Genomic DNA, 21,789 nt, shown 5'->3' with positions numbered 1-21,789 from the left:
AGGTTTAGGCAACAAAAATGCTTGGCTAGATTTAGGCAATATAAATCCTTGGTTAGGTTTAAGCAACAAAAATGCTTGGCTAGGTTTAGGTAACACAAATACTTGGATAGTTTTAGGCAACAAAAATCATTGGATAGGTTTCGGGCAACAAAAAGAAATCACTAGGTTAAGGCAACACAAATACTTGGCTAGGCTTAGGCAAAAAAAATTATTGGTTAGGTTTAGGCAACAAAAATACTTGGTTAGGTTCAGGCAACAAAAATCCTTTTCTAGCTTGAGGCAACAAAAATCCTTGTCTAGGTTCAGGCAACAAATAACTTGGCTAGGTTAAGGCCACAAAAATACTTGGTTAAGTTTAGGCAGCAAAAGTACAGGGCAAGACAACACAAATATTTAGCTAGCCGAGACAACAAAACAAATTGGATAGGTTTAGGCGACACAAATATTTGGATAGGTTTAGGCAAATTAAATACTTGATGAGGTTTACGCAACATGAATATTTGGCTAGGTTTGAGCAACGAAAATCCTTAGTAAGGTTTAAGCAACAAAAATACTTGGCTAGGTTTAGGCAACACAAATACTTGGCTAGCTTTAGGCAACAGAATTCATTGGATAGGTTTTCGGGCAGCAAAAACAAATCGCTAGGTTTAGGCAACAAAAATATTTGGTTAGGTTTAGGCAACAAAAATACTTGGCTAGGCTTAGGCAACAAAAAATATTGGTTAGGTTTAGGCAAAAAAAGTATTAGGCTAGGTTAAGACAACACAAATCCTTAGCTAGCTTGAGGCAACAAAAATAAATGGATAGGTTTAGGCAACAAAAATACTTGGATAGGTTTAGGCATATTAAATACTTGATGAGGTTTATGCAATAGGAATATTTGGCTAGGTTTAAGCAACAAAAGTCCTTAGTAAGGTTTAAGCAACAGAAATACTTGGCGAGGTTTAGACAACAAAAATCTTTGGTAAGGATCAGGCAACAAATGTGCTTGGCTAGCTTTAGGCAACACAAATACTTGGCTAGCTTTAGGCAACAAAAAATATGCTGGTATGCTGGTATTTTTCAGTGTTTCCCTAAGTCACAATGCTATGACATTAAAAACATTAATGGTCAGTTTTAATGAAACCCTGCTGATTATCATGATCTGGAACCAACACCAACACAGAAATATCAAAATGTGCACTATGGTACAGCAGTAACCTGCAACATGGCATTGGTTGTTTCTCTCAGTTAGTCTATAAACACAGCTAGAGTTTAAGTGGGGCTTTTGAATAGAAAGCACAAATGCTCATGCTTTTGAACATTGATGATTTATAAAAAGGGACTTGTTTGACCTCATTGGTCTCTCTCAATGCACTGCATTCAAAGCAGCACTGATCATGTGTTCATTGATCTTCCTGTTGGCCAATCAAAAAGAGAGTCATCTCTCTAAAGAGTAGAAAACGTATTGAGATGCGATTCATTCAACACAGAATTGGAACATGATGAACACCATGTGGTTTGCTTTGTGTCTGATTATCTGTTCTTGGGAAGAATAGGTGAGTTTTCTGTGTAACTTGTATTTTCATGATGATTGCAGATTTTACATATAGACATTATGGTATTTGAATTAAATGTGCCCTCTCTGGATTTCTTTTCCCTTCAGGTCCAATGACTGTTCTGAAAACATCAACATATGTGCGTCAAGACAGTGGTTTTGTGTCAGCAAATCTAGGTGACAGCGTGACCATGCAATGCTTCTATAGAGACGATGCAGTGATGTTTTACTGGTATAAGCAAACACTGGGGCAGAAACCGCGGCTCCTCTCTACCTACTATAAACATGACAAAAGTGGTGTCTTTCAGAAAGAATTCAATAAAAATTCTCGCTTTGCCCTGGACACAGGAAATGGCAAAAATCACTTGACAATCTCAGATTTGCATGTTTCAGACTCAGCTACTTACTACTGCACAGGGTGCTATGCGTATGACTTTGAATTTGTAGAGGGCATTACTGTCAGTGTGAAGGGTTCAGTTTTGAACATCCCTGCTGTTGGTTCATCACTCAGTATCCTGAGACCATCCAGCCAGGAGGCTCTCTGAACTGTATTGTACACAAAGGGATCTGTGATGGAGAATACAGTGTTCACTGGTTCAAACACTCTGAAAGAATGCATCCAGGACTCATGTACACCCATGGAGGCAGGAATGATCAGTGTGGGAGGAAAATCAACCCACAAACACACACCTGTTTCTACAACTTGCCAATGAAAAGCCTGAATCTTTCTCATGCTGAGACCTACTACTGTGCTGTTGCCTCGTGTGGACACATGCTGTTTGGGGAGGAGAAAAAGTTGGATTCAGAGCGTAAGTAAATGTTTCATATGGATATAAATTATGTTGAATGCCTTCTTAATAATCTACCGATCTGTCATGTCTCCTATCATCTGTTTTGGCAGGAAAGGGTGACTCTTTTGTCTTGGTGTATTGCTTGACTGGAGCTTTGACATTCAGCACCATCCTGGTGGTTTTACTGGCATATGCAGCATATAGATTGAACAAAAGAAAAAGATGCGGATGTACAGGTAAGCCAACTTTCATGTTTTATTTTTCATAGTGTATTTATTGTTCTTAATAACAGAGGTGCACCGATTTAAAGTTGATACGATAATCAATGTCAACCAACATCAGATATCTGATGTCAGTTCAACGTTCAACCAGACAATTAACTTAAAGGGCCGTATGATGGAGACTTCATTCTGTTTAATAGTGCAGGTGTTACAGTGTGAGGTGATTTTAGAACGTATCTTTATGCATTAATCAAATGCTGATATGCTATTCCAGGGTATTTCCATCATATCAGTTGTATATAACACATAAAATCAAGATGTTGAAGTAATCAATCTACTCACCGCCAGCTAATTGTATGAATTCTTAAGGCTTTCATCGTTGTTTTTCTTAACCAGACTCACGATCTTCAGCTTCCTTGAGTCCAAATGCAGGGGTAAGTATTTTTTGAGGTATTGCACCAATAAATCAATGCATATAATAGCATGATAATGGCCTATATGGGATGAAAAAAGCAACACCTGTGCAAATGATTCTGATTTGGTAGAATTACTCTGAAATATATACTGCACACAGTAGCTGATCAGCTGTTTTAACATTGCAGGAACTTGCCAACACATAACGTATTGTTAACAGCTCACCCCAAAATGAGATTCCATCGGCATGATCTTTGGTCTAAGGTTCCCAATCAGATCATTTTTGATACAAGTCACTGAAATATATGTGGGTATAGTCCATATGAGCAAAATGTTATCGGTTGTTTGTTCCTACAGTATGTTGTAAATGGCCAATTTGTAAAGCACAAAGTTGCTCCTTGAGCTTTTGTATCAGGTGTAATCAATTGAACAGGTGCTGCTGTCGGTGTGTACAATACATGTATGTGTCTGACAAGTGATGTGTATTTATACAGTGACTATGTTAAAATCATATTTCATTAACAGAATAACCAAGATTCAAACAACCTCCATTACGCTGCTTTGAGGGAATTCAGGGCCAAGAGGTCACCAAGACAGAGGGACGACACACAACGTGAATGTGTGTATTCAGGTGTCAGGCAGTAGGAGCTTTAAATATTGCATTTGGACTTGTTTAAAAGAAAATGTGTCTACTGATCTGATGTATTTTTTATTAAAACATGAGCACTGCTGTCAGATTTCACCTCAGTATACTGAATGTAAAGTTTTGCCTTGAAATAAACATGTAAAACACTGTTAAACGCATGTTAAAAGCTTCGCTTTCTTGCCACAGTATGATGTGGGCTATAATGTGCCATTTTTCTACCCCAAATATAACTGACATTTATAATGTACAAACACAACCACACACAACATATCTCTGTGGTGTCTGAGGGCTCAGGTACTCGAGAGAGCGTTCAGTTGGCCATTATTATTGAAACAAAAGTCTTTTAGTGCTGCACTGCTGAAAGGAGGTTATACATCACTTTATTTTACAAAGCGAAAACCTTCATCATTGATAGTGACTGATACAGATGTGACTCAGCAGGGCTGGCCTTCTCATAGCAGGGTGACGACAAGACCCGCCAACACGTAATATCTGAATACAGGTTTTAAACATGGTGGGAAAGAGCTGGTCAGGTCATGAGTGTACATGTACATCTTTTGAAACCTCTGTGTGGTTGGCTGACAAACATGAGCTCTCAGTATACTTGGTCGTATGCTTCTCTAAGACCCTTTGCTCTCTATTGTCTCTGTGGTTTTAAACAGGAAGCCTCTGCAGTGTTTTCATACACGGTAGTCACACAGTATGAGTCCAATGGCGAGACTATTTTAGAAGATTATTATCTACAAATCAGTGGTCAAAAGCTAAAACAGGGTTTAAAAACCATTGGTAATCTACATCTAAGATCTATATAACATAAATGTATACACAGTCAATTATTACATAGCTTTTATTCATCATTTGGAATGCTGTGGGGGGCACAAGTCTGAACTGCTCATCATATCCTCCCACATAAATTTGGGGTTTCAGCCTGATCAGCCATCAGACCATAGCATACCAAACGGTTACCACTATATGTGTGCTTGGGAGAACAGCTGAAACCATACACACCCTAATGTAATGTCACAAGCAGCATTGGCTTTTTGCTACAACAACTGCAAAGATGAGTATATTCATAGCCATGCTAGTGGCATGGTTTAATGGATGGCAGTGTTGTGCAACTAATGCAGACAGCCATTGTCCCCAGAGGATGACTCATACTGACTCTCCCCTGACTTCCCCTATGGTGCTATCATAAGATTGGCAGTCTTGGATGCATGCTTCGTGTCTCGGTAACTATTTTGTGGAATTCCTCAATGGATTGGTACAAAATTTGGTGCAGACATTCACAGTCCCCATAGTTCCAATCCTACTGACTTTGACAATCCCCTGATACTTTATCTAGTGTCACCATGGGGTTTCCATATGTGGTTGTCTGTGAAATGTTTCAACAGCTTTTGGACAGCTATGGCTGTAGAATCTTATCCAGTTTTATAATGTTTGCTTAGGCTTCAACACATACACTGTTCTTCCTGTCAGCATAGATTTTTCCTTTTCTTTAAACAAAGTTTCAAGGCCCTTCTATCCTGCGCATGATCACACTGAGGAGGTTATGCTCAGGTGTTCTGATGGCGGAAGATACTAAGTTTAAGTAGGTTAGAAGTTATGATGCTTTATCAATGAAATGGTGTGAGTTTGTTAAAGATATTTGACTGGGACGTGGTGAATCCTATGATGGAAGTTGTTTCATGTAAGGACGGCAATAAAGTTGTATAATTGCATAAAATTTAGTTACTCACTACTCTAGTAATTTTTTTCAGTAGAACTTTTGTATTCTTACTCAAGAAGTTATTTTGATGACTACTTTTACTTCTTCTCAAGTAACTGTTTATGGACAGTAACAGTGTTTTTATTTGAGTTAATTTTTTTGCTACTCTACCCACCTCTGCCAACAACCCTTCACCTTTATCTCTCCTGTGGGCAATGTGGTGTGCAAAGCTTGAACACAGGAAGATTGACCTCAGGCCTTGCCAACCATTTTGAACTTTGAAATGCAGACAACTCATATATCTGTGGAATAAAGAGAGAGAAATGGTCCCCCTTGCGGAACAGGTGGTTTGTTGGGAGCAGAACAAGGAGCAGGATGTATATTACATTACTACTGTGGATCTATTTGTATACTTAAGTGGATAGTCATTTCTGTTGCAATGTTGAAGCTTTACAATAAAGTTCTCTCATTGCATTCATTTGGCTCTTTTTTTCCTCCCCTCTCTTCTTTTCTGCTCTGACAACTGATCTTAAATTGTCCTCATTTATGCATCAGGGGAGTGGTTTTAAGTGATGAAATAATGGAGACAGTGTGTCATTACAATGTTTTCTTTTTTTTTTTATGAGGCTGACTGATGACTGGTATAAGCGAAATTTGGGAAAGTAACCAAGGCTAACTCAAGACAGTGACGAGCCAGGAAGAGTGATCCAGATAGGAGTGGCATCAGACTGGGAGGGACTGAAGACGTTGGCATGTATCCTTGCAAAACTACAGCTCAGATACCACCGGAAACACATAACCAATGCTACTGTTTGAGAACGCAACCAACAAGGCCAACCATCAGAGGGGTCTTGAGAGAACACTAGTGGGATCCATAATAACGTGTACAGTAAACTGGCTGTTTGGGGCAGATATTGTTAACACTGCACAAGTAGAGCAAATAAACACAAAGGTTCCTGTTGTCAAACTCGCTTCACGCTTGATGTGTAAACCATTAAAAAACCACGTATGACAAGGGTCGAGTCATTGTTTTAATGCAGAATTAGTAAATTAGAATTTCATATACACATTACTTTTAACACACCTGTAATGTTTGTCTTCTCAAGACAGTCAGAAACAACAGTCTCTAGAACAGTTCATAAACTGCAATGCGAGCCCAGTCAAAAGGGGGCTCTTCATGGTCTGAGTCTCGTCCCTCCTTCACAACACACTCCAGCCACAAATGTTTGAAGTCTGAACTCAAACCAGTCAGACATTTTAGATGCTTTACATTTTGTGTATTCAACACCAATAAAAATTACAGGGCTCATTTGTTGATGTAGAGGACGATTCAGTTTTTTTTTCTCATAATCATTGTAGACAAATGTATCTGTCTTGTGTGCAAACTAAACTAAACTGGATGTGATGCATTACATGTGTCAACAATTTTCTACACGAACATGGTTAAACTTTCCAAATTGTCTTTTACTTGATTCTGTTGTTTTGAATTCTTTCTGAAAAGACCAAAATAACACTGCAGGGGGAACTGGTCATGTGATCATTGAGAGTCATTTCTGATTGGCCAATGAAAAACGATCTTGTCTATGAAAAGAGGTGAACGTACAGACATTCCATGCAGTTTCAACAACATGACACCTCCGATGTTTGCTTTGTATGTGACATGTCTGCTTTTGTGGACAATGGGTAAGTTCTATCTTTTGAAACTGCATCTTATCTGTGATGATTTTTTATATGTTCTGTTCTGTTCTGTGTGTTACAGTATGGTTTAACTGTGCATTTGTTTGTTCTCCATTTTCTCCTCAGCTGATGTGACTGCTCTAACTCTATCATCATCGTTGCATTTCATATCAGTTAGCGTTGGTGAACCTGTGACTTTGGAATGTTCCTATGAAGATGGTTTAGCAATTATGTTGTATTGGTATAAACAAGCTCCAGGACAGAAACCACAGCCTCTGTCTAAACTGTATAGGCATTCTAAAAATGCCACTCTGTTTGGTGAATTTGTGAATGATCCACGCTTGCAACTTGAAAGTACCCCTGGTAAACATCTGCTGAAGATCTCTTACGTGCAAAGTTCAGATGCAGGTACTTATTTCTGCATAGGTGGCTCTTCATTCATTTTTAACTTTTTAGAGGGCATTGTCATCCATGTAAAGAGCCCAGGTTTGAATATCCCAGCTTCGGTCCATCAGTCAGCGTCTGAGATCATCCAGCCAGGAGGCTCTTTGACTCTGAACTGTACAGTACACACTGGGACCTGTGATGGAGAACACAGTGTTTACTGGTTCAAACACTCTCAAGAATCTCATCCAGGAGTCATTTACACCCATGGAGGCAGGAATGATCAGTGTGAGAGGAAAGACAACACACAAACACACACCTGTGTCTACAACGTATCAATAAAAAGCCTGAATCTTTCTCATGCTGGGACCTACTACTGTGCTGTAGCCTCATGTGGACACATACTGTTTGGAAACGGGACCACGCTGGACTTTGAGGGTAAGTAACATGCCAACAAAGACTGTGTCATTCGTTTACGTATATTTAAATTTAATGAAAAATTCTGCCATGTCCTAATGTTCATCTGCAGATGATGAAGACTCTCCTGTCTTGGTGCATATCTTGAGTGGAGCTTTGGCATTTACCATCATCCTGGTTGTTTTACTGGCTTATACAACATACATAATGCACAAGAGAAAGAGCACAGGTAGGCTCACAAGTGTGTCAGTGTATGTGATATTAAAGAGCTACCAAATGATGTCTGTATGTTAACCAAATTAAGACAAAAATACCAAAATGTACTATTAAATCCACCATGTGACTTGAGCATCTAGATTTTCCTTGAACACATCACAATTGAAATTGCTTATGCCATTTGTCTGCCAGCACCGTCGGAAGAGCCGATATGCTTTTTCATCGGCAGTTTTAATGCGTTGGGTTGAACCGAACCCCACTTCAAAATGGGCTGCAGTGACCTCTTGTAACTGCAGTCAACCCGTCTCCCTCCTCAAACAAGTGTGTGTTTCAAATTGGTACTCAATTTATGTCTGCTAGGATACCTGAGAGAACTGCATTTCTAAAAGTCAGTGCAGTCAGCCCTCAGTAGCTCAGGACAAGCGTGGCATTGGTTTAAGACACACCTTAAAGCAGGAAGCCCAGTTCTAGTGGAAATGCAAATCCCTGCAGTGCCAGGCTGCAGTGCCATGTCAAACCAAGTAGAGCTAGGACAAGAATGTCTGTTCTCTTGGTATAATGATACAGATAACTAGCCAAAATGTGTCAAAAATACATAGTTAGCTACTATAAGACACATACCACGGAAGTGTATGCAGTATATGGTATACAGTAGAGGTAACTAAAATCCTCGGATGATGGTGGAGCTGGTAAGACAAAATAATACCTCCTTGTATCACCTGAAACATCATCAGTACTAATAATTGATGTATTTCAAATCATAAATACCAATATTGCCTACTTGGAGCTGAGAAGTGAAAGAAGTATCCTTACTAAGTCGTAAGAGTCCTCATATTTACATTTATATATGATTGGCTGATATTATGAGGTAGTTGCCAGTGTTTGAATAGAAACTATTTTATCGTTTTCAGTCCAAATTATCCATTTAAGTCAAAGAAAGTAGTCCTCTTATGAAAAGTATCATGAATGTTAAAGTGGCCTTTTGTTGTTTTTTTCCACAACCAGACCCTCAAGCAAGATCCTCCTCTGCCAGTGCAGAGGTGAGTATCACCTGTTGCTGTTTTTGGTATTGATTTTTACTTTTATTTCTACTATTTTTTTTCCTTTTATTTAGTTTCAAAAACTGCAACAGGAGAGTTAACACCTTTCTCACAGTCGCGGCAAAGGAAGAGACTTTTGCAGTTAATTTTTTTGGTGATTTGCATTAGACTAAACAGATGATCGCACACACATCTGTATCAGTCAGGAGACATGTACTAGGCATTTAACCCTTTTATATTCTATCCCCAGGGTTACCAAGATGCAGACAACCTCCATTATGCTTCTGTAAGGACGAACAAGGCCAACAGATCAGCGAGGCAGAGAGACGACAGCTGTGTGTACTCCGGCGTGAGGCCGTAGAAGTGGACTGTTTCATTTGTGTTTCATTTCACTTCCCGATGCTGAATGTAACGATGCACCTTGCCGTGCACCAATTAAACACGTTCCCTCAGCTACAGCTAGGCCACGTTTCTTTGATGTGATCGAGGTGCCATGTTTCCACTCCTACACACTCGTAGTCAACAACGCACAAACACACAACCACACATAACTGATGTCAGAGGTGACTGTGGGCAAAGGTACTTGATAGAGGAAAACGGACATAAAAATAAAGTTTGCAGCCAATGTTAAAGGCTTCCTGTTTCCCCTTAACACAGCTCATTTTATTTGGTTGTTGTTCGTGGGCTACAATTGGTAGCATTGCAGCCTTTAAGCATATTTGATTTGGACATGACACATTTGAGGCATGGTATCATGCACAGCCTTCTCACAGCACGGTGATGCAGAGACCCACCGACATCTGATGTTGCATGCAAAGCCACTCCTTACAAGCCAATCTCTCCAATATCGAGCGCCCACCACAAGTGACGTGTCGGTCTTTGTAACTTGTTTACTGTAAATGTGCTGATTGCATACCTTAAACCCAGAGGTGAGAGGATCGATTTTTTTGCCTCAGTGTGGTCGTCTGCCAAAGATTAGCGCTCACTATACTTCGGTCATGTATTTTTTGACTCACCACAGCTCTTTATATCTTTATTGCTTCAAACTTAAGTTTGACAAATATTTAACAAATATTATGATTAGTTGAAGTCATAAAAGCTATAAGAGCTGAATCGTCCCAAACTACTAAAATAATAACTAGTTACTCTAGAACATTATTGCATATGCACTCAGTTATTTCAGTGCTTTGTGAAAATCGTATAAAGTGCAGTGTCAGAAACCCTCAGGACCAGCCATGCTGGGGCAGTAATGAGCTCACATTATTTTTAGACCTAACATCTCACGTCCACCCACAGTAGTATAGTATGTCTACCTGACAGTCAGTTGTGCTAGCACAAAGGTTTTTCACTGACTCTTGTATCATACAAGCAGGGGCCATGAAATGTGTGTTTGGCAAGGAGTGTGGCAAATGTATTAAAAAATCACTGTTACAGCAAAATTAGCCACATGTGTGTTATCTGACATCATGTTAGTGTTGTTACTAAAACTTCATGATTGTCATTCAAAGCTGTCAATAAATCTGACCAGTCATGCCGTTGTGATGTCATAGCTTTGTGTCTCATGTTGGTCTTGTTCCTGGAATCAATCAATCAATCTTTATTTGTATAGCACTTTTCATATATACATTTTCATAATAATTAATAAAGTCCACATCTGGGACAGGCATTTATGGAGGAATAAGAATAAGAATCGATCTGAGAAATCTAGGGTTTGTGACCTGCTGGAAAAAAACTTTTACACTTTTTAAAAGTTCACATTTATTTTTTATGTAACATTTTTGTTGTAGTTGTTGGTGTTTGGTTAGGTTTTAGCAACAAAAATGAATAGCTAAGTTTAGGCAACAAAAGTAGCAAAGCTTAGGTGACAAATATTATTAACTAGATTTAAGCAACAAAAATCCTTGGTTAGATTTAGGCAATAAAAGCACTTGGCTAGGCTTAGGCCACAAACATACTTTGTTAGGTTAAGGCAGTAGTTCTCAACTATTTTTTGTCATGCCCCCCTCAGAGGACAGAAATGTTTTCGCGCCCCCCGAATTGAAATACTATTGAGAAGCTGATAATATTTATTTATTTATCTGTATAAACCACTGTATGAGTTGCAGCATTCTGCATACAATCACCTGATTATCAAAATGGTTTCATGCTGTCCTGCCAGAGTTTTTAGGCATATAACACAAACAGGTCTTTCCTCATTTCTGACCGTGTTCACAGTAAACCCAAGGTCTATGTAAGGATCGTCATATTTCCTGCTGCTTAGTTCCCGACTGAGGGATTAGCAGAAGAGCTTGCGTTTGTCTCTTTTTAGAAGTGTCAACACGGAGTGTTTTATTTTGAAAAGTAACCGGATGTTATATTGTTATTTCGGCGCAAAATTCAGCTGAATTGCTGCGTCGTGCTCCGGCATCTGACAGATATATAGAAGTCCTGCATATCTGTGCCTGGCGGGCTCCGGACTGCCGGAGCTGGAAGGAGCAGACACGCAGCGCAGCCAACCTGCTGGAAGTTAACACATAGACTAAAGTGAAAGTGAAACTTATCAGCTCTGCTGGCGTGACGGAAACGTAATGCAGCGGACATGTATCCAGTGGAAATAGACCTTGGCGTCCTGCCCTGCCTCTGACGCCCCCCCCGACACCTCACCGCGCCCCCCCAGGGGGGTGCGCCCCACCATTTGAGAACCACTGGGTTAAGGCAACAAAAATACCGGGCTAGGTTTAGGCACCAAAAATCCTTAGCTAGCTTGAGGCAACAAAAGTACTTGGCTAGGTTTAGGCAACAAAAATGCTTGGCTAGATTTAGGCAATATAAATCCTTGGTTAGGTTTAAGCAACAAAAAATGCTTGGCTAGGTTTAGGTAACACAAATACTTGGATAGTTTTAGGCAACAAAAATCATTGGATAGGTTTCGGGCAACAAAAAGAAATCACTAGGTTAAGGCAACAAAAATACTTGGCTAGGCTTAGGCAAAAAAAATTATTGGTTAGGTTTAGGCAACAAAAATACTTGGTTAGGTTCAGGCAACACAAATCCTTTTCTAGCTTGAGGCAACAAAAATTCTTGTCTAGGTTCAGGCAACAAATAACTTGGCTAGGTTAAGGCCACAAAAATACTTGGTTAAGTTTAGGCAGCAAAAGTACAGGGCAAGACAACACAAATATTTAGCTAGCCGAGGCAACAAAACAAATTGGATAGGTTTAGGCGACACAAATATTTGGATAGGTTTAGGCAAATTAAATACTTGATGAGGTTTACGCAACATGAATATTTGGCTAGGTTTGAGCAACAAAAATCCTTAGTAAGGTTTAAGCAACAAAAATACTTGGCTAGGTTTAGGCAACACAAATACTTGGCTAGCTTTAGGCAACAGAATTCATTGGATAGGTTTTCGGGCAGCAAAAACAAATCGCTAGGTTTAGGCAACAAAAATATTTGGTTAGGTTTAGGCAACAAAAATACTTGGCTAGGCTTAGGCAACAAAAAATATTGGTTAGGTTTAGGCAAAAAAAGTATTAGGCTAGGTTTAGACAACACAAATCCTTAGCTAGCTTGAGGCAACAAAAATACATGGATAGGTTTAGGCAACAAAAATACTTGGATAGGTTTAGGCATATTAAATACTTGATGAGGTTTATGCAATAGGAATATTTGGCTAGGTTTAAGCAACAAAAGTCCTTAGTAAGGTTTAAGCAACAGAAATACTTGGCGAGGTTTAGACAACAAAAATCTTTGGTAAGGATCAGGCAACAAAAGTGCTTGGCTAGCTTTAGGCAACACAAATACTTGGCTAGCTTTAGGCAACAAAAAATATGCTGGTATGCTGGTATTTTTTCAGTGTTTTTTATTAATGGTCAGTTTTAATGAAACCCTGCTGATTATCATGTTCTGGAACCAACACCAACACAGAAATATCAAAATGTGCAATATGGTACAGCAGTAACTGCAACATGGCATTGGTTGTTTCTCTCAGTTAGTCTATAAACACAGCTAGAGTTTAAGTGGGGCTTTTGAATAGAAAGCACAAATGCTCATGCTTTTGAACATTGATGATTTATAAAAAGGGACTTGTTTGACCTCATTGGTCTCTCTCAATGCACTGCATTCAAAGCAGCACTGATCATGTGTTCATTGATCTTCCTGTTGGCCAATCAAAAAGAGAGTCATCTCTCTAAAGAGTAGAAAACGTATTGAGATGCGATTCATTCAACACAGAATTGGAACATGATGAACACCATGTGGTTTGCTTTGTGTCTGATTCATCTGTTCTTGGGAAGAATAGGTAAGTTTTCTGTGTAACTTGCATTTTCATGATGATTGCAGATTTTACATATAGACATTATGGTATTTGAATTAAATGTGCCCTCTCTGGATTTCTTTTCCCTTCAGGTCCAATGACTGTTCTGAAAACATCAACATATGTGCGTCAAGACAGTGGTTTTGTGTCAGCAAATCTAGGTGACAGCGTGACCATGCAATGCTTCTATAGAGACGATGCAGTGATATTTTACTGGTATCAGCAAACTCTGGGGCAGAAACCGCGGCTCCTCTCTACCTACTATAAACATGACAAAAGTGGTGTCTTTCAGAAAGAATTCAATAACAATTCTCGCTTTGCCCTGGACACAGGAAATGGCAAAAATCACTTGACAATCTCAGATTTGCATGTTTCAGACTCAGCTACTTACTACTGCACAGGTTGCTATGCGTATGACTTTGAATTTGTAGAGGGCATTACTGTCAGTGTGAAGGGTTCAGGTTTGAACATCCCCGCTTTTGTTCATCACTCAGCATCTGAGACCATCCAGCCAGGAGGCTCTCTGAACTGTATTGTACACAAAGGGATCTGTGATGGAGAATACAGTGTTCACTGGTTCAAACACTCTGAAAGAATGCATCCAGGACTCATGTACACCCATGGAGGCAGGAATGATCAGTGTGGGAGGAAAAACAACACACAAACACACACCTGTTTCTACAACTTGCCAATAAAAAGCCTAAATCTTTCTCATGCTGAGACCTACTACTGTGCTGTTGCCTCGTGTGGACACATGCTGTTTGGGGAGGAGAAAAAGTTGGATTCAGAGTGTAAGTAAATGTTTCATATGGATATAAATTATGTTGAATGCCTTCTTAATAATCTACTGATCTGTCATGTCTCCTATCATCCTGGTGGTTTTACTGGCATATGCAGCATATAGATTGAACAAAAGAAAAAGATGCGGATGTACAGGTAAGCCAACTTTCATGTTTTATTTTTCATAGTGTATTTATTGTTCTTAATAACAGAGGTGCACCGATTTAAAGTTGATACGATAATCAAAGTCAACCAACATCAGATATCCTGATGTCAGTTTCGACGTTCAACCAGACAGTTAACTTAAAGGGCCGTATGATGGAGACTTCATTCTGTTTAATAGTGCAGGTGTTACAGTATGAGGTGATTTTAGAACGTATCTTTATGCATTAATCAAATGCTGATATGCTATTCCAGGGTATTTCCATCATATCAGTTGTTTATAACACATAAAATCAAGATGTTGAAGTAATCAATCTACTCAACGCCAGCTAATTATATGAATTCTTAAGGCTTTCATCGTTGTTTTTCTTAACCAGACTCACAATCTTCAGCTTCCTTGAGTCCAAATGCAGGGGTAAGTATTTTTTGAGGTATTGCACCAATAAATCCATGCATATAATAGCATGATAATGACCTATAGGGGATGAAAAAAGCAACACCTGTGCAAATGATTCTGATTTAGTAGAATTACTCTGAAATATATACGGCACACAGTAGCTGTCAGCTGTTTTAACATTGCAGGAACTTGCCAACACATAACGTAATTGTTAACAGCTCACCCAAAAATGAGATTCCATCGGCATGATCTTTGGTCCAAGGTTCCCAATCAGATCATTTTTGATACAAGTCACTGAAATTATCATATGTGGGTATATCCGTATGAGCTAAATGTTATCGGTTGTTTGTTCCTACAGTATGTTGTAAATGGCCAATTTGTAAAGCACAAATTTGCTCCTTGAGCTTTTATATCAGGTTGGTATCAGTATTGAACAGGTGCTGCTGTCGGTGTGTACAATACATGTATGTGTCAGACAGGTGATGTGTATTTATACAGTGACTATGTTAAAATCATATTTCATTAACAGAATAACCAAGATTCAGACAACCTCCATTACGCTGCTTTGAGGGAATTCCGGGCCAAGAGGTCACCAAGACAGAGGGACGACACACAACGTGAATGTGTGTATTCAGGTGTCAGGCAGTAGGAGCTTTAAATATTGCATTTGGACTTGTTTAAAAGAAAATGTGTCTACTGATCTGATGTATTTTTTATTAAAACATGAGCACTGCTGTCAGATTTCACCTCAGTATACTGAATGTAAAGTTTTGCCTTGAAATAAACATGTAAAACACTGTTAAACGCATGTTAAAAGCTTCGCTTTCTTGCCACAGTATGATGTGGGCTATAATGTGCCATTTTTCTACCCCAAATATAACTGACATTTATAATGTACAAACACAACCACACACAACATATCTCTGTGGTGTCTGAGGGCTCAGGTACTCGAGAGAGCGTTCAGTTGGCCATTATTATTGAAACAAAAGTCTTTTAGTGCTGCACTGCTGAAAGGAGGTTATACATCACTTTATTTTACAAAGCGAAAACCTTCATCATTGATAGTGACTGATACAGATGTGACTCAGCAGGGCTGGCCTTCTCATAGCAGGGTGACGACAAGACCCGCCAACACGTAATATCTGAATACAGGTTTTAAACATGGTGGGAAAGAGCTGGTCAGGTCATGAGTGTACATGTACATCTTTTGAAACCTCTGTGTGGTTGGCTGACAAACATGAGCTCTCAGTATACTTGGTCGTATGCTTCTCTAGGACCCTTTGCTCTCTATTGTCTCTGTGGTTTTAAACAGGAAGCCTCTGCAGTGTTTTCATACACGGTAGTCACACAGTATGAGTCCAATGGCGAGACTATTTTAGAAGATTATTATCTACAAATCAGTGGTCAATGTCAGGGTAGGGTTAGGGTTAGGGTTAGACTAAGGAAAGGAGAAGGTGGACCCAAATGCAGTTATACACGAGAGGCAAGGCTGGGGGAAACAAAAAGCGAGCTTTATTGTAAGGCTGATCATGAAAAACAGGAGCAGACAAAACGGGGGCAAGAGACAAAGTAGCAAAAGAAAGCAAGGCGAAGTAGCAACAAAAACTGGGCAAAGTACAAATGAAAACCGAAGTTCAAATCAAAAAATGCAAAATGCAAAACTCAAATCCAGAACACATACCGTGGGGAACAAGGAACTGACAGGAGCAGGCACATGGACGGGAACATGGACGAGACAGAGGCTGACAATTACAATGACCAGACAGGGAGTGAAGGGAAACACACAGACTAAGTACACAGACACTGATGACGAGACGAGGAACAGGTGAGGTGGACCAACAGGTGAGGTAACGAAGGGGAGGAGCACATGAGGACATGAGGGGAACAAAACAATAGACAGAGGGAGCCAGAGGGAACATAGGAAAAGACACATGAGGGCATGGAAAAACAAGACACAAGACACGATACAAAGACATGGAAATCAAATACAAGAAGCAACAAGACAAAACCAGACAAGAACACAACAGACAGATTTACAGTCATGACAGTACCCCCCCTCAAGGGACAGCTTCAAGATGTCCCTCAAAACATAAGTCCAAGTGAGCCTGGGAGGGTGGAGGGGGTCTGGAGGAGGGCCAAGGTCCAAACAAACAGGAGAGTGGAGGCGAGGACTGGAGCCCACTGGAGGCCGGGGGCGTGGGCTGGGGCCCCCTAGAGGTCGGGGACGTGGACTGGGACCCACTAGAGGCCGGGGACGAAGACGAAGACGTAGGCGTTCTGGAGGCCGGCGACGAAGGCGAAGGCGTGGGCGCTCTGGAGGCCGGCGACGAAGGCGAAGGCGTGGGCGCTCTGGAGGCCGGCGACGAAGGCGAAGGCGTGGGCGCTCTGGAGGCCGGCGACGAAGGCGAAGGCGTGGGCGCTCTGGAGGCCGGCGACGAAGGCGAAGGCGTGGGCGCTCTGGAGGCCGGCGACGAAGGCGAAGGCGTGGGCGCTCTGGAGGCCGGCGACGAAGGCGAAGGCGTGGGCGCTCTGGAGGCCGGCGGCGAAGGCGAAGGCGTGGGCTGGGACCCACTGGAGGCCGGCGGCGAAGGCGTGGGCTGGGACCCACTGGAGGCCGGCGGCGAAGACGTGGGCTGGGACCCACTGGAGGCCGGCGGCGAAGACGTGGGCTGGGACCCACTGGAGGCCGGCGGCGAAGACGTGGGCTGGGACCCACTGGAGGCCGGCGGCGAAGACGTGGGCTGGGACCCACTGGAGGCCGGCGGCGGAGGCGAAGGCTGAAGCCCTCTTGAGGCCGGATCGCTGACTGGGAAACCCTCCTGGGCCTTGGCCGGACCACCAACAGAGGTTCGCAGGGAGCTGGTGGCCTGTGAGCCAATAAAGGGTCGCTGGCGGCAGACGACCTCGGCCTGGCCTCAGACCAAGAAGCTGGCACGGGACTTGGCACCGGCCGGTCCTCCGACCGAGGAGCAGACGCAGGACTTGGCGTGGGACTCGGCCGGGCCTCCGACCGAGGAGCAGGCGCTGGACTTGGCGTGGGACTCGGCCGGGCCTCCGACCGAGGAGCAGGCGCTGGACTTGGCGTGGGACTCGGCCGGGCCTCCGACCGAGGAGCAGGCGCTGGACTTGGCGTGGGACTCGGCCGGGCCTCCGACCGAGGAGCAGGCGCTGGACTTGGCGTGGGACTCGGCCGGGCCTCCGACCGAGGTGCTGGGACGGGCCTCGGCCGGGCCTCCGACCGAGGTGCTGGGACGGGCCTCGGCCGGGCCTCCGACCGAGGTGCTGGGACGGGCCTCGGCCGGGCCTCCGACCGAGGTGCTGGGACGGGCGTCGGCCGGGCCTCCGACCGAGGTGCTGGGACGGGCCTCGGCCGGGCCTCCGACCGAGGTGCTGGGACGGGCCTCGGCCGGGCCTCCGACCGAGGTGCTGGGACGGGCCTCGGCCGGGCCTCCGACCGAGGTGCTGGGACGGGCCTCGGCCGGTCCTCCGACCGAGGTGCTGGGACGGGCCTCGGCCGGTCCTCCGACCGAGGTGCTGGGACGGGCCTCGGCCGGTCCTCCGACCGAGGTGCTGGAACAGGCCTCGGCCGGTCCTCCGACCGAGGAGCAGGGACGGGCCTCGGCCGGTCCTCCGACCGAGGTGCTGGGGCAGGACTTGGCATGGGCCTCGGCCGGTCCTCCGACCGAGGAGCAGGGACAGGACTTGGCATGGGCCTCGGCCGGTCCTCCGACCGAGGAGCAGGGACAGGACTTGGCCTGGGCCTCGGCCGGTCCTCCGACCGAGGAGCAGGAACAGGACTTGGCATGGGCCTCGGCCGGTCCTCCGACCGAGGAGCAGGGACAGGACTTGACATGGGCCTCGGCCGGTCCTCCGACCGGGGAGCAGGGACAGGCCTCGGCCGGGCCTCCGACCGAGGTGCAGGGACGGGCCTCGGCCGGGCCTCCGACCGAGGTGCAGGGACAGGCGCCATCGGGTCTGCCGACTGAAGGCCACAGGCAGGAACAGGCACCATCGGGTCCGCCGACTGAAGGCCACTGGCAGGTGTCGACCGGGCCGCCGACTGAAGGCCACTGGCAGGTGTCGACCGGCCCGCCGACTGAAGGCCACTGGCAGGTGTCGACCGGGCCGCCGACTGAAGGCCACTGGCAGGTGTCGACCGGGCCGCCGACTGAAGGCCACTGGCAGGTGTCGACCGGGCCGCCGACTGAAGGCCACTGGCAGGTGTCGACCGGGCCGCCGACTGAAGGCCACTGGCAGGTGTCGACCGGGCCGCCGACTGAAGGCCACTGGCAGGTGTCGACCGGGCCGCCGACTGAAGGCCAGCTGGCATCGGCTGGGCAGCCAACATAGGAGCTGGGAATCGAGCCGAGGCATGGGCTGGTAGCTGTGCTGTGGCTGAGGCATGGTCTGTGGCCGGAGCCCCAGAACCTGACTTCAGGGAGCCAGGCCGCTGCCGAGAACGTCGCCTTTTAGGTCGGGGAGCCTTGTAGGCCAGGCGGGTTCCCCAGAACGGAGACACTTCAGCTGATGCTGGAGTTGAGACATGGGCTGAGGCATGGACTGAGGCTGGTAGCTTGGCTGTGGTGTGAAAAAAAAGGTTGCTAGCAGCAATCTGACGAGCCCTGCTAGCTGGATTAGTCATAAAGTCTTGGTACCATCGAATTATGGCTAAGCCATCAACTGCTGGGTCTATTTTTGGTCTGGTCATTCTGTCAGGCGGGGGGTTAAAGGGAAGACTAAGGAAAGGAGAAGGTGGACCCAAATGCAGTTATACACGAGAGGCAAGGCTGGGGGAAACAAAAAGCGAGCTTTATTGTAAGGCTGATCATGAAAAACAGGAGCAGACAAAACGGGGGCAAGAGACAAAGTAGCAAAAGAAAGCAAGGCGAAGTAGCAACAAAAACTGGGCAAAGTACAAATGAAAACCAAAGTTCAAATCAAAAAATGCAAAATGCAAAACTCAAATCCAGAACACATACCGTGGGGAACAAGGAACTGACAGGAGCAGGCACATGGACGGGAACATGGACGAGACAGAGGCTGACAATTACAATGACCAGACAGGGAGTGAAGGGAAACACACAGACTAAGTACACAGACACTGATGACGAGACGAGGAACAGGTGAGGTGGACCAACAGGTGAGGTAACGAAGGGGAGGAGCACATGAGGACATGAGGGGAACAAAACAATAGACAGAGGGAGCCAGAGGGAACATAGGAAAAGACACATGAGGGCATGGAAAAACAAGACACAAGACACGATACAAAGACATGGAAATCAAATACAAGAAGCAACAAGACAAAACCAGACAAGAACACAACAGACAGATTTACAGTCATGACAGTCAAAAGCTAAAACAGGGTTTAAAAACCATTGGTAATCTACATCTAAGATCTATATAACATAAATGTATACACAGTCAATTATTACATAGCTTTTATTCATCATTTGGAATGCTGTGGGGGGCACAAGTCTGAACTGCTCATCATATCCTCCCACATAAATTTGGGGTTTCAGCCTGATCAGCCATCAGACCATAGCATACCAAACGGTTACCACTATATGTGTGCTTGGGAGAACAGCTGAAACCATACACACCCTAATGTAATGTCACAAGCAGCATTGGCTTTTTGCTACAACAACTGCAAAGATGAGTATATTCATAGCCATGCTAGTGGCATGGTTTAATGGATGGCAGTGTTGTGCAACTAATGCAGACAGCCATTGTCCCCAGAGGATGACTCATACTGACTCTCCCCTGACTTCCCCTATGGTGCTATCATAAGATTGGCAGTCTTGGATGCATGCTTCGTGTCTCGGTAACTATTTTGTGGAATTCCTCAATGGATTGGTACAAAATTTGGTGCAGACATTCACAGTCTCCATAGTTCCAATCCTACTGACTTTGACAATCCCCTGACACTTTATCTAGTGTCACCATGGGGTTTCCATATGTGGTTGTCTGTGAAATGTTTCAACAGCTTTTGGACAGCCATGGCTGTAGAATCTTATCCAGTTTTATAACGTTTGCTTAGGCTTCAACACATACACTGTTCTTTCTGTCAGCATAGATTTTTCCTTTTCTTTAAACAAAGTTTCAAGGCCCTTCTATCCTGCGCATGATCACACTGAGGAGGTTATGCTCAGGTGTTCTGATGGCGGAAGATACTAAGTTTAAGTAGGTTAGAAGTTATGATGCTTTATCAATGAAATGGTGTGAGTTTGTTAAAGATATTTGACTGGGACGTGGTGAATCCTATGATGGAAGTTGTTTCATGTAAGGACGGCAATAAAGTTGTATAATTGCATAAAATTTAGTTACTCACTACTCTAGTAATTTTTTTCAGTAGAACTTTTGTATTCTTACTCAAGAAGTTATTTTGATGACTACTTTTACTTCTTCTCAAGTAACTGTTTATGGACAGTAACAGTGTTTTTATTTGAGTTAATTTTTTTGCTACTCTACCCACCTCTGCCAACAACCCTTCACCTTTATCTCTCCTGTGGGCAATGTGGTGTGCAAAGCTTGAACACAGGAAGATTGACCTCAGGCCTTGCCAACCATTTTGAACTTTGAAATGCAGACAACTCATATATCTGTGGAATAAAGAGAGAGAAATGGTCCCCCTTGCGGAACAGGTGGTTTGTTGGGAGCAGAACAAGGAGCAGGATGTATATTACATTACTACTGTGGATCTATTTGTATACTTAAGTGGATAGTCATTTCTGTTGCAATGTTGAAGCTTTACAATAAAGTTCTCTCATTGCATTCATTTGGCTCTTTTTTTCCTCCCCTCTCTTCTTTTCTGCTCTGACAACTGATCCTAAATTGTCCTCATTTATGCATCAGGGGAGTGGTTTTAAGTGATGAAATAATGGAGACAGTGTGTCATTACAATGTTTTCTTTTTTTTTTTATGAGGCTGACTGATGACTGGTATAAGCGAAATTTGGGAAAGTAACCAAGGCTAACTCAAGACAGTGACGAGCCAGGAAGAGTGATCCAGATAGGAGTGGCATCAGACTGGGAGGGACTGAAGACGTTGGCACGTATCCTTGCAAAACTACAGCTCAGATACCACCGGAAACACATAACCAATGCTACTG

At 43.5% G+C, this 21,789-nt stretch overlaps 2 protein-coding genes and 1 pseudogene across 2 annotated transcripts; all 3 read left to right on the top strand.

Annotated features, from left to right (window-relative positions):
• The first annotated feature begins 1,484 nt into the window (after positions 1-1,484).
• On the top strand, positions 1,485-3,650 carry LOC115589193 (uncharacterized; annotated as a pseudogene).
• Positions 3,651-6,993: 3,343 nt separating this feature from the next.
• On the top strand, positions 6,994-8,256 carry LOC115589442 (V-set and immunoglobulin domain-containing protein 1-like). The gene is made up of 4 exons (XM_030430282.1): positions 6,994-6,997; positions 7,118-7,813; positions 7,905-8,021; positions 8,201-8,256. Exons 1-4 carry the CDS (start codon positions 6,994-6,996, stop codon positions 8,254-8,256), a joined length of 873 nt encoding a protein of 290 aa, XP_030286142.1.
• A 4,855-nt stretch (positions 8,257-13,111) lies between these two features.
• Positions 13,112-14,141, top strand: LOC115589441 (immunoglobulin kappa light chain-like). Its single transcript, XM_030430281.1, has 2 exons — positions 13,112-13,327; positions 13,435-14,141. Exons 1-2 carry the CDS (start codon positions 13,270-13,272, stop codon positions 14,139-14,141), a joined length of 765 nt encoding a protein of 254 aa, XP_030286141.1. The 5' UTR covers positions 13,112-13,269.
• The last annotated feature ends 7,648 nt before the right edge of the window (positions 14,142-21,789 follow it).

This window comes from Sparus aurata, chromosome 10, assembly GCF_900880675.1.
Source record: "Sparus aurata chromosome 10, fSpaAur1.1, whole genome shotgun sequence".
Taxonomy (NCBI): Eukaryota; Metazoa; Chordata; class Actinopteri; order Spariformes; family Sparidae; genus Sparus; species Sparus aurata.
This window is presented reverse-complemented; position numbering and strand designations above follow the sequence as displayed.

Coding starts and splice junctions, on each gene's coding strand:
- LOC115589441 (XM_030430281.1), top strand. CDS start 13,270: ATGATGAACACCATGTGGTTTGCTTTGTGTCTGATTCATCTGTTCTTG. Junction 13,328..13,434: donor TCTGTTCTTGGGAAGAATAG/GTAAGTTTTCTG, acceptor TTTTCCCTTCAG/GTCCAATGACTGTTCTGAAA.
- LOC115589442 (XM_030430282.1), top strand. Junction 7,814..7,904: donor GACCACGCTGGACTTTGAGG/GTAAGTAACATG, acceptor GTTCATCTGCAG/ATGATGAAGACTCTCCTGTC. Junction 8,022..8,200: donor GCACAAGAGAAAGAGCACAG/GTAGGCTCACAA, acceptor TTTGTCTGCCAG/CACCGTCGGAAGAGCCGATA.